The 13,329-nt window shown below is 28.4% G+C and overlaps 1 protein-coding gene across 1 annotated transcript in view; it reads left to right on the forward strand.

The window, feature by feature from the left end:
• Nucleotides 1–13,038, forward strand: part of LOC111620458 (nuclear pore membrane glycoprotein 210-like) — a 19,519-nt gene extending 6,481 nt beyond the window's left edge. The window contains exons 3-8 of the mRNA XM_023362383.1: nt 1,036–1,167; nt 6,462–6,534; nt 8,383–8,533; nt 10,551–10,680; nt 12,034–12,159; nt 12,255–13,038. Of these exons, the coding sequence (XP_023218151.1) occupies nt 1,036–1,167; nt 6,462–6,534; nt 8,383–8,533; nt 10,551–10,680; nt 12,034–12,159; nt 12,255–12,370 (728 nt within the window). The 3' untranslated portion in view covers nt 12,371–13,038. The remainder of the gene's footprint in view (nt 1–1,035; nt 1,168–6,461; nt 6,535–8,382; nt 8,534–10,550; nt 10,681–12,033; nt 12,160–12,254) is intronic.
• Nucleotides 13,039–13,329: the final 291 nt, after the last annotated feature.

Consider the following 13,329-nt stretch of genomic DNA (forward strand, 5'->3'; position numbering starts at 1 on the left):
TATTGTAATAGGGTTTGTGGATCATTAGACTGGTTTTCTGGAAAATGCAACTTTAAAGTACAGATTTCAATCATACAAATCAATACCGTCAATGTCTGTTTCACTACTCGAATCGTCTTTAAGCTTCAGATTTAAATACTAACCAAGTTAAAATATGATTAATTATACTTAGACCCATGTCAGAAAAATTATTAACAAAATAATTGCAATTTGATATGCGATAGAACTGTTCGAATGCGTACAAGTACAAATTGAGAAGGAAGCTCTGTGGGATTCCCTATTATCGCCAGTCCTATCAACTTCTGTCATAGAGCACGACTATGGGTACTTGGCTTTCGGGCGCCGCCGGATGCTTCAACCTGCCGACAGACGTTTTGCATTGCATCTTAATTCTGATAAATGCCAATAGAGGCGCTTTAATGCTATAATATAAATAAAAATATAATAATTGCGCGCCGGTCAGAATTTTTTCTTCATGCGAAGACATTTCTTATGGTATAAGTAGGGTGGGTATTATGACAATGACTTTAAATATTACATAACAGATAGCTCGATTTGCCGCCCCCTGGACATGCCGCCCGCGTGTGGTGCACGCCTTGCATGCCCACTTACGGCAGGCCTGAGTTGCAACATGGCAAATGTCTGTGCCAGGCCTTGAGCTGACAGATTTAGGTAGATTTGTTGTCCAGGAAAAGAATTCTCTGTGATTGTGTCATATAAAAAATCTCATGCCTTGCAATGCACTGCTACCCATCTAAATGACATTCAATTCTCGTGTGTTTGCCTGTGGGCAAACACCCAGATTGTGTGAAAGGGAAAAAATCCCAAAATAATCCTAAAAATCCCAAACTGAATGTAAATGTGTTGGTTTTACTATAAGATATGTAGTTTAAGATGTATTAGTGATAGTTAATTTTTCATACTATGATCATAATTGTAAAGGTTTGGATTTTAATATATTATCATTAGTTTTTTTAGTAATTAGTTAATTGTCTTTAAAAAATTTCAGTTATATTTTCTAAATATTTTTTTCAGATACACAAAATATCTTTTATTGTGATGTGATAATAGACAATGTTGACCACATTGAAATAAAATCTGTTACTTCTGAATTAATAGCTGAAGGTTTGCCTACAGTCTTTGAAGTTATTGGGAAAAGTGTAAATGGTATGTATTTTAAAGTTTTCTTGAATTATTTTTCAGATTCGAAAATTAAAAATAGATTATTCTTTCCAGTAAACTTATATATTGCTGCTTGTATTGTTAATATAATATAGGGTTGGCAACTAAGTGATTTGGATTTTGTCAATAGGTTGCCTTAGCACATTTTTTTGCTTTGTCATCGTGTTCAAAGCATTTAACCTATATTGTTTTCTTGTTGTTTGGACTTCCACCTTTAATTTAGTAAAAAAATTGTATCAATTAGTTATTTAGTTTCGTTTTTATCCCAATTTAAAAATGGAAGAACAAGATGTGCATTTCAGACATATTTTATTGTATTATTTCTGAAAAGGCAAGAATGCATCACAAGCACACAAGAAGTTGTGCGCCATATATGGGAATGAAGCCTTGAAAGAAAGGCAGTGTTAAAATTGGTTTGACAAATTTTGTTCTGGTGATTTTTCACTGAAAAATGCTCAATGATCTGGCCATCCAGTTGAAGTTGATGAGACCCATATCAAGGCCATTATCGATTCAGATCGTCATAGCATAACGCGTGAGATTGCACAGAAGCTCAATGTATCACATACATGCATTCAAAAAAAATTAAAACAGCTTGGCTATGTCAAGAAACTGGATTTATGGGTCCCTCATCAGCTTAAGGAAATTCATTTGATGCAATGCATTAGCACCTGTGATTCACTTCTGAAACGCAACGAGATTGATCCATTTCTGAAACAACTGATTGCTGGCGATGAAAAGTGGATAGTTTATAGCAACGTTAATCGGAAAAGATCATGGGTGATGCGAGATGAACCAGCCCAGATGATATCAAAAGCAGAGATTCTCCAAAAAAAGATTATGCTGTCAGTTTGGTGGGATTATAAAGGAATTCTGTACTTTGAACTTTTACCAAGAAACCAAATGATTAATTCAAATGTGTATGTTCAACAAATCGCCAAACTAAGTGATGCAGTTCAAGAAAAGCAGCCAGAATTGTCAAATCATAAGGATGTTGTTTTCCAGCATGATAATGCAAAGCCCCACACATCTTTGGTCACTCGCCAAAAATTATTGGAGCTAGGTTGGGATGTGTTATCACATCCACCATATAGCCCTGACCTTGCACCTTCAGATTACCATTTATTTCGTTCCATGCAGAACTCCTTAAATGGTAAAATTTTTAATGACTCTGATGATGTAAAAACACATTTAATTCAGTTTTTTGCTGGCAAAAATCAGAAGTTTTATAAACATGAAATTATGACACTGCCTGAAAGATGGCAAGAGGTCATTGACAAAAATGGACAATACCTAATTGAATAAAGTTTTTTATATTTTTAAGCAAAAATTTTGAATTTTCCTTCTTATTTAAAATCTGCAATCACTTAGTTGCCAACTCTATGCCAGGGTGGTCAAACCTTGTCACAATAGGAGCTATATACTGCTTATCAGAAATAAGTAGAAATAAGTGAGAGCCACATTCTCTGTTGGAATGGTATTTTATATATAATTTATATACTGTATATACACAGGAGATGCAATAATGGTCTACAAGAGTCACAGTTCTTAAGTAGTTAAATACACTTTTTTATAAAGAAATTACTCATTATTTTAGTTAAAATATTTATTTTCCAATTAATATACTGTAATAGTTTCATCAGTATATAAAGATACTAAACACAGCTTACACACTTTTCCAGCAACTAAATTTAATCAAAACAATTTATTTCGTATCTTTATATCAGGGCTGCGGGGTTGGTAAAAAAAACGCTTAACTCCAACTCCAACTCCTGATAATTTTAGTAGGCTGACTCCAACTCCAACTCTGATGCCCAACTCCGGCAAAATTAAATACCAAGTCATTTTATGGGGGGGCAGAGGCGCTCATAGAGGTATCCTACTCTGAACTCTAAAGAAGCTCCGGGCATTTACCCAAATACTTTTATACGTAGGCTGTTTTTCAAGCTCCGATGGTCCATCAAAAAAAAAAAAAAAAACAATTGTAAATAACAAAATGAATTTATTACCAAAAGTTAGGTACAGACATGGTTACTTTTTGACATAATTACCGTGAAGATTGAGGAATTTGTTATATCTGTGGACGAGCTTTTCCATTCCTTTGTCATTCCTTTTACATTTGATCAAATACAGTGGAACCTCGGTATACGACCTTAATCCGTTCCTGGTGTTTGGACTTATACCGAATAGGACGTATACCAAACCAACCTTTTACATAAGAAGTAATGTAAAAATGATTAATCCGTTCTCATGTAAAAAAAAATGGCTGGCTTTAAACACCTCGCTTTCCTGGCTAGTTTCTGCTTGATTTTTCATGAGAGCAGCATGTATCCTTTTAACTTTCTCGCAAATAATTTCTTCCGATACGCTGTCGCCGGCACACTTTTTCAGTTATCCAAAGCAAAAGCAATTTCTCGACTCGATCTAATGTCTTCGATCTCTGTTTAGAAATTGATTTAACCCCTTTTGCAACGTTAGCAAATTTAATAATGTCTTTATTTTTCACGATTGTCGATATCGTCGTTCTCGGAATACGGAATGCAACAGTTAAATCTCGTTAAATCTCGAACACGCGTGCCACCTTCATATTTCTCAACAATCTCTTTTTTCAGTTCCGTTGTGATTCTAGTCATTTTTTTATTTTTCTGTTGCCCTTTTGCAATTCATGATTAATAAAAATAATAAAATGTTACTTACAAATTAAAATCAGAAGAAATTTAACAAAGTTATAAACCTTAGCACCGCAAACATCTAGTCTAGTGTAGTACACCGATAATGCTAATTGTTTATAGATGGCAAGTATAATTGAATTAAGTCGTATACCGAATAAAAGTCGTATACCGAGCAAAATTTGTTTCGTCCAAACAGGACGTATTCCGAATTGGATGTATTCTAAAGCAGACGTATACCGAGGTTCCACTGTATATATTTTTTCCCATATTTTCAGCCATTTTGTATAGTATTAGACCAGTAATCTTTTTAATCTTAGTAATAATATTTGTGTTTAACTCATTTAGAGTATATGAGTAATTTCTGTAGACCACTCCTTTATAATATCCTCAGAGAAAACTAGATATGACAAATTAAGTGATCTTGGAGACCATAATCCATCAGAAGTGAACTTATCACTGGAGAACTTTTGAATAAATGACGTTGTGTCAGCACTTATGTGGCACATTGTTCTGTCTTATTGAAATCAATAATATTTCTCAATCTGAAGTAAATAAAAAAATTGTTTGGTGATATCTTGATGTACACTCTTCCTATTTATGATACTCTCAAAAACTAGGGTGGACTATGTGACAGTTAGATGACACCATATTTTATATATAATCCAATATTCCAGTACCATATTCTATACCATACTCCTGTATTTTGATTCTGGAATATGGTTTCATCAAATTGTCACATATGCATAAAAATATGCATAAAATCCCTTAAATTTTCAAAATGTAAGGGTTTTTATACAATAGATTTTTTCTGAGAACCAAATTCTTCTTTTGGCTGTTTACATATTTACATATGTGAATAGTAAAGGAAACTGATTCAAGCTTCCATTCTATTTTTCATCAGTGAAGCTACAATATTTCAGTTTTACACTTTTATTATATGTGATTTTTTGATCAGGCTATTTTATCTCTCGAACCTCATGAACATGATGATATGGATAGAGGTCTAACTTTTTACTGCCTTATATATGCTTTCATTTGACAATCTTGATTGCACCATAAGCTTTCTTTTTGGAAGGTAAAGCAACATTTTAAACTTCATCCATTTCATTGCTATTCAAAACAGATAGAGGCTTGTTGCTTTTAATTGTCATCAGTCCTAGTTTCTGAAAGTGACCTATCAGTGCTTATGTAATCACTGATATTAAGATGTTTCTTGGGAAATTCTTCAGCTATCTTACATTTGACCAAGTATATGTGTGCATGGGAAAATGCATTTTTTTGCTATTGCAAATAAAATATTAGAGATGTCAACTTTGACAAGAGGTGTTTTCACCATAACATATATACTTCAAAACATTCTATTGAAAATTTTAGCTGTATAACTTTTCAATTACTCTTTACTTTAAATTGCATTCTAGCAAATACAGTGGAACCCCGGTTAACAAACGTCCTGGTTAATGACCAAATCAGTTAATGAACTTTTATTTTGCGAAAATTTTGTCTCGGATAACGAACATACCGGTATTTTGTGTCAAATTTTAGTTGGTGTTTATGCATGCATGAGTTAAGCATTGCTTTTCCGAGTGTTTGTGCTATACTTCTTTTTTCAGTTTTGTGATTTATATATTTAATCAATATGGCATCCAAGAAAGAAAAAAGTCATAGTGGCAATAGAAAATGACAACACGCTATCGCATTTGAGAACATTTTTTATTAAAAGAGTAAGACAATCGACTTTAGATCAATTTCTTGTTCCTTACCGAAAGAGTTTGTTTGTTTGTTAAGTTATGGCAATGCAACACTTGGGCAATCTGCCTAGGGGAAATGCCTTTTCTGGGAGGTGTTTTTAAGGGAAACTGGCCCCTATTTAGGCTTTACAGATGTGGAGAAAACCCGGAAAACGCCATGTGGACAGCCCGTCTGAGCGAGGTGCGAACCCACGAATGAACTACCCATGTTTAGGGTATGAAGACCGTTTAGCCACTGGTGGGCTTTCTTATCGAAAGAGACTTCGACTCGAAGAATCTTCTGATGAAGTGCTACCTATTATTGTTTGGAGGGATTTCCCTTCTAAGCATTAAGGTTCGTATATCTCCACTTTTCTGCCACCAACTACAACAAACGATATGTACAGTACAGTACTATTTTATTAAACAAAGTTTACATGTTTGTTTCTAGAATGATAGATACTACGTTTTCCTACATTTTCATGAAAGAAAATCTACTGTATATTACAAATAAAATCACAAAAATTTCGGAAACTAAAATGGATTAATTGCATTTTCATTAATTTCTGTGGGAAAAATTGCTTCGGTTAACGAACAATTCAGTTAACGAACAGAGTTGCGGAACAGATTAAGTTTGTTAACCGGGGTTCCACTGTATTATTATATTTATTAGAATGATTTTGTTAAGAATTGTTAACATGGTTGGGGACCCTATCCTCGTATTTGTGTCTGTCTCTTTCTACCTGTGTTTGTTCAATAAACAGGATTCTTATTGTAGAAGCACTGTGTATGGTTCTTTATTATAAAAAATCTTAACAGGTTTTGCTCAAAGAAATTATTTTAGCTGTAATAAACAATTCTAATTATCTTATTTTTTTAGGTGATACATTTTCTAGTTTATCTGGAATTGAATTTGAATGGACATTCTCAGGACCAAATAACTCCAGTTTACAGTTAAGTTATTAGATATAAATATTTATATTACAGATTGTAAATTAAATGTAATGCAATGAAATAAGAAATTTTATTGGATAAGATTAAAATACAATATTCATTTATAGTAAATTAACGTAATTGAAAATAATATATTTGTTTAATAATTATACCAATTTTATTATTGGTATTAAATAGTTAAATTTTATTATTGGGCTGAAATTTTAATAAATAGGAAATAAAATAGGAATAGTGGGAATTTATAGGTCTGGAATTTTTTTAAAATTGCAGACCTATAAATTCCCACTGTCATCTGTCCGTCTTTCCATAATATAGACAACGAAGTTAGAAAGCTGAGACCAGATATGAAAAGATTAGGGACAGGACGCCCTGATTAATTATATACAGACTTGTAGTACAAACCAGAAGTCACATTATTTCAATTTAAAAATTTTCTCCTGAAAGGAGTTAGATGACCAGCACAATACTATTGCTAACAGGAAAAGTTTGATGTACAAAGGCAAGACTACTAATTTGAGGAGGAGTGCATATGTTTTAAATTAAAAATTATAAAAAATATGATTAAAAATTGCAGCCTGGCATTGTGATGATGTCACAATAAATAATTGCTCATTATTAATAATTTTGACTCTGCATATTTCGATTAATTTACATCAAATAATTTCTATGACAATTAAATTTCAGTGTCTGCTTTAAAATTCTTATTCAATTTGAAATATGAATATCTTCCTGAAAGTAACATATTCTCAGGTTAATTTCAATATAGTTCTTCTTGTGGGTGGGTTGTGATTTTTATCAGAACCTAACCACAAGAATTTCTGATTTAATCAATAAATTTAGTAACTTTATCAAAGTTCTCTCAAACTTTTTAAAACTGAAAAAATACAAGAGCTATAAATATGTACAGTACATAGCCATGTTTATCAATATGTAGTATATGTACAGTACTTGACAAAGTTTTGGTCATTCATGCTTTTAATTCCAATGTAGTATGTTCAGCCAATTAAATTTTCTATGAAGTTACTCCATAAATTTATTAATATTATAATTTGTATAAAAATTCTTTGCAAGAACTAACACATGTTTTATTTATCTTATTTTCTTATGTCAATTTAAAAAATGATGGGTGACTGCAACTTTTTGTTAGATATAGTATATATTGATTTATCGGATTACTTAATATTTTTAGGATTTTTAGAATTAAGTCTATTAATAGTCAAATTAAATTTATTATAAATGAGAATCTCATAACTTGTTTTTAAATTTAAATGATTAATAAAAAATTTATTTTTTAAATTTACTTATTTGAATAAAATACAAATGTAATGGCTAGAAATATAGCTAATCTGTTTATTATTTTTCTTTTGTGATCTAAAAAATAAGCATATAAATAAGAGTTAATAGTTTGGAGATGAATATTCATCTCTAAATAATAATAATTCTTTTCATGAAATATATTTTTTATAAATTCAACTATATGGTAAAAATATTGAAGTTTATATTATTATAATTTGATTTTAATCAAGATCAGATACTCTTAAAATCTTTATTGCCAAAAATATTAAATTAATATTGATATAATATTAAATATTTACTTTTATTAGAAATTTATTACTGTAGTTTATTTTAAAGAATTTTCTTTAAAGTTCCACATTGATATATTATATATATATATTTTTTTTTTTTTCAAATTTTTTATTCATCTATTATTGAATTTCATTTTAAATTGATATCCATATGGCAAAATAATTTAATATTTATTGAATATTGAATTCAAGCATAAACAAATGCAAAATATTTTTAAAAACAAAACAACTTATATTTAAATAATGATTTTTATTCAACAGATTTTTAAATTTTGTTGATTCTTCATATAACTATGGATTATCATCATTTTACTGGGAGAAATTAAATTCTAGAGGATCATTAGTTTTAACTCGGGGAAGAGAAATAGGAATAGGAAAGATTTTTGTTCGACCAAAAAATCCAATTTATGCTGTATGTATTTCTATATGCTATAATTTTTAAATATAGTTTTTTATCTTAAAAACTGTGCTATATTTAATATAAGATAATAGAATTTTACTTTTGTAACTATATAATTTAAATTATTTATGAAAAATTCATTAAACTTAACTAGTCAACTATTCAAATTAAACAGAATTAACTGTGATTATATTCAATTTTTTTTTTTGAATTAATTATTTGACATTAACAATATTCTTAAGTTATTTAAATTATTATTTTTAAGTAATTTTAAATTTCTCTACTTGCTGTTTTGGTCCATGAATAAGTTATATAATTAATTCTTACTTTAAAACAGTGATGATAAAAATATATTGTGCTTAAAATGATTTATTATAAACAAATATCATTATTATATCTATTTTTTTCAAATTCTCTTGTTTATCACAGTTTTTATACTTGTAAAATTCATATTGAAATTACTTATACAATATTACAAAATTATACAGTTGCCAATCAGTCAATGCTTTATTCAAGGTAGAAGATTTTTCCCTAAAGGAATCCAACTGATTTGTTTTTATTTCATAATTAAATATTTTCAGAATACTATCTTCCATTATCAGATTTCACCATTATGACAATAACTTCATTAAATTGGTAATATTTAGCTAGAAACACACATAAAACACCAAAACCAGTTGCAAAAGTCCAATATATTTACAAAAACTCATAAATATATTGGATTTTTACAACTGGTTTTGGTGTTTTACATGTCTTCCCACTATTGCAGATTGGAACAAAAATTCTGGAACAGCTTTTCTGAACTGTGTTTGTTTAATTGTGTTATAACTGTACATTTGAAAATTGGGGAGACTTATCTATACAGATTAACTAAAATCAATGATTTATGTTTTTTAAGATTAGAAGTAAAATAATGAAGAGATACAGTGTAAGTAAATTTTAAAACAGAATAAAACAAATTTGGCAATTACAAAAAAAAAAAAAATTACCTGATACAATGATACAATGACTAAGTGTTTTGGTTTGTTTTAATGTACTTAAATTTCCATAATTCCTATCAGATTCTTAGATCTTCCTCCGTTACAGAACATAATGAAATAGAAGAATAAAAGAACATAAATGTTCTTTTATTCTTCTATTATTATTTCATAATATATAATATTAATTCATAAGTATAAATTCAAAAAAACAAGCATTTGAATTTAAGGATGTTACATTAAAAATAATAAAATACACAAATAAATAAATAAATACAGTAAGTAAATAACAACAAGTACATGTAAAAATAATAAAATAAAAATAAAAATCTATGAATAAATATTCGTTAATCAAACAACTAAATAATTAAATTTTGTTAATGGACCATCATGCATTAGACAGATTGACAGTATCTCTAAGTTTGATGTATTTGGAATTTTTGTAAGCCTTATAAATTTCTAATTTTTCTAGATAACCTATAATATGTATAATATATTGGATGTGGGTCTGATGATTTTTGCTTGCTCCCAGTTTACTTGTAGGTTCTGATTCTGTGCATAACCTGTCAGTGTTATGTTGTTGTGATTTTTCAATTGCATACTTATGTTCCCTGAGTTGTGTTGCAAATTATGTCCAGTGACACCCACATTGACCAGTTTTGATTCAAAACGTTGATCATCTATCAGGATGGAGTAGATCCCCGAGGCAGAATTGCAGTTATGTGGCTTTTTTTTATCATTCCTTAGGATTTTGAAGATTGTTGGGTTGCGTCGATATACCAAGGTGATATTATTAGCATTGGCTGCTTTCCTACATATATCTTATGTATCATTGGGGGACAACATCAGACCCCACAATGCGTCTTAACAAAATGGAACTCTTAAAATAGAAAAATGACAACTGTCAAACATATAATTACAATATAAAAAACAATCTGTTGGACATTATTATTAACGTATAAAAACAATCCTTTTATGTTTATATGTTAATAAAGATTGTAATATTAAAGTCTTTTTATTTAAATATAATATTGTAATTTAATTAATTACAGGATATAAAAACTGAAGAAAGAGAAATTGTAATAAAAAGTAATATTAGATTCAAAAAGGAAATTTTATATCTTCTCCCTGGAAGTAAATGTAAACTTGTGGCTGAAATTGTAAGAGAAGGAAAACATTTTGGTAAATATATTTTTGAAATGTTTTTTAATTAATATTGTATTATGAATTTCATTCTTAAAACTATATAAAACTATAACACTTTTTACTTTCAAATTTAACTATAAAACAAGCCTAATATAAAAATTAGACAATCTTAATCTTTGGAATCAGATTTGCATGATATCTAACTTTAATATAATAATTACGTTTTTAAATAAATAATATAAATTAATTTATTGCAGTGTAAAGTATATGAACAGTATTATATAGATACAATAAAAGTAGTATTCATTAAATATATAAATACTTATATTTATTTTTTATTAAAATAATAATGTGCAGATTTTTGTGTATTTATTTTGATATTAATTATTATTAATATTGATACTTTTGAGAACATGATTACAATATACAATGAAGATATAGTCATTTATTTTTATTAAAAACATCTAACAAAATACCAATATTTTATTTTTTAACATAAATTCCATTTAAGTTAAAACACTTTTCCATACGGTGACACCACCCTTCTAATTTCTTCCAGTAGAAATCAGTGCTCTTTTATTCTAGTTACTGCACTACAAAATATTTAACTTGATCTATCAACTACCAGTGAATGCCTTTAATGTTTTGTTTTTAAAATTTGGGAATAAAAAGTCTGATGGGACGAGATATGAATACCCAATAAAACAAGTTTAGACAAGTTTATGCTCGCTTCAATTAATTATAAATATAGCATTCTGTTCACTTTCTGGGAACTTTTTGAATGCCTCACATATACAATATATATAGTTTATTGGTTAAAAACTAATGTCTTTTTTAATTAAAATTTTTTAAATATGAAAATAATTGTATTATTTACAGAATCATTTTATGTATTATTTAAAATTGGGTTTTGACTTTTAATATCTCAGAATATTTATTACAATCCTATTAACATATTATTACAGTTATAGTAATGTAATATATTGTATTAACTTTATTACTAAAAAGGATATTATACTATATTTAAATGAAAAGAAAAAAAAATTGGATTTTTTACAAAATTAGAATTTAGAAATTATATAAATTTATTTTTTTGTTGTTATTTTAAGCTATAAGATATATGCTTTACTGTAATGTATAATTTAAAAATATATTTTTAAATTATACATTACAGTAAAGCATGTATAACACATGGGATACGTTCTACATTATGCAAACCATGTGTTATGTATGAACTGTGAGTTTGGTATCAAATCTCACAATTCATACATAGCGTGTGGTTCATATAACTCTGCTTCCTATAATGCAAAATGTATCCTCCATGTTGTATGGGAATTCATTGTATTTATAAATTAAAATAAATAAAATGCATTATATTTTTCTATTTAGATGTAACAGCTTTGCCAGATGATTATGTTTTAAAAGTGAGAAATTCAAGTGTAATAGAAGTTACAAATAAATTTGATGTCACAGCAAAACTTAATGGAAAATCTGTAGTTCGTTTTGCAAGAAAAAGTAATTTACTTTTCATTTCTTAAATTTATTGAATTATTTTTGTAATATTAGTAATTGTAGTAATAAATATGATTTTGACTTTGATTTTTTTTAAGATGTCAAAGAGAGTAAAAGATTATATTCGGCTCTTTCAATTTATGTTGTTGAACCAAGCTATATGAGTAAGTATATTTATTATTATTTAAAATTTACTATTAAAGCTTTTTATTAAATTTAATTCTTCTATTCATATAGCTTTATATAAGAGATGTAATAAATCATGACAAATTATATACAGCATGGTTTCATATATCAGATTCAAAAATAATGGATCCAAACAGATACTGTCAATAATAATTGTGGATGGAATAATAATCTTTTAATTAGTGTAATTCATTAACTTAGTTTTCGGTTAAGTAAAATTAAATTAAATCCTAATATTATACAATAAAACATATCTAAAGCAGACACTGTACAAAACAGAAACCTGCCTAAATAGAAAACAAATCTCAGAACAGAATTATTTGTTTGGTGAAATACTATAATAAGTCAGAAAAATATCTAACATGAAAACAAGCTTTTTGGAAGCCAATTGAATAACATAATCTGAGTAAAGTGGAATTTTATGGCATAACTCCAGCAAAATTCTAAATCATAATTAATGATGTACTTTTCAGGCTTGGATCATGATTATAATTCTCATCATCAAGAATTCAGTCTATCATTTTCTTTGTTAAGATACTATTATTATTTCTGGGAAATAGCTATGACAATACAATAGTGCTGTTTCTTTCCAATTCTCTATAAGAGTTAATAAAAACACAATCCTCTATAAAACATAAAATCTGCCAAAATGGAGAATTCTGGAGAGGAAAAACAGGTCATTTGTCCTGAAAAAATATTTTGTAATACTGAAATTGTTAGCATTATATATTTATTTTTTAATATTATATATTGAACTATACAAATATATATAAATATATACAGTAGAGCCTCGAAAACTCGGCACTCGATAACCCGGCACTCCGGATAACTCGACCACATCCTGGCAGGGCAAAAAAAATCCTTAGTTAATTAATTTTCATTATAGACAGCTTTATAAAAGTATAAAAGCTCTCATAAAGTATTTTTCTGAGGTCTGTCTTATCAGGTAAATTACTGTACACAGTGTATTCATTAATTTTCATTTTC

This window comes from Centruroides sculpturatus, unplaced genomic scaffold (genome assembly GCF_000671375.1).
Source record: "Centruroides sculpturatus isolate CEXI.00-Female unplaced genomic scaffold, Cexi_2.0 scaffold28, whole genome shotgun sequence".
In the NCBI taxonomy this organism is placed as follows: Eukaryota; Metazoa; Arthropoda; class Arachnida; order Scorpiones; family Buthidae; genus Centruroides; species Centruroides sculpturatus.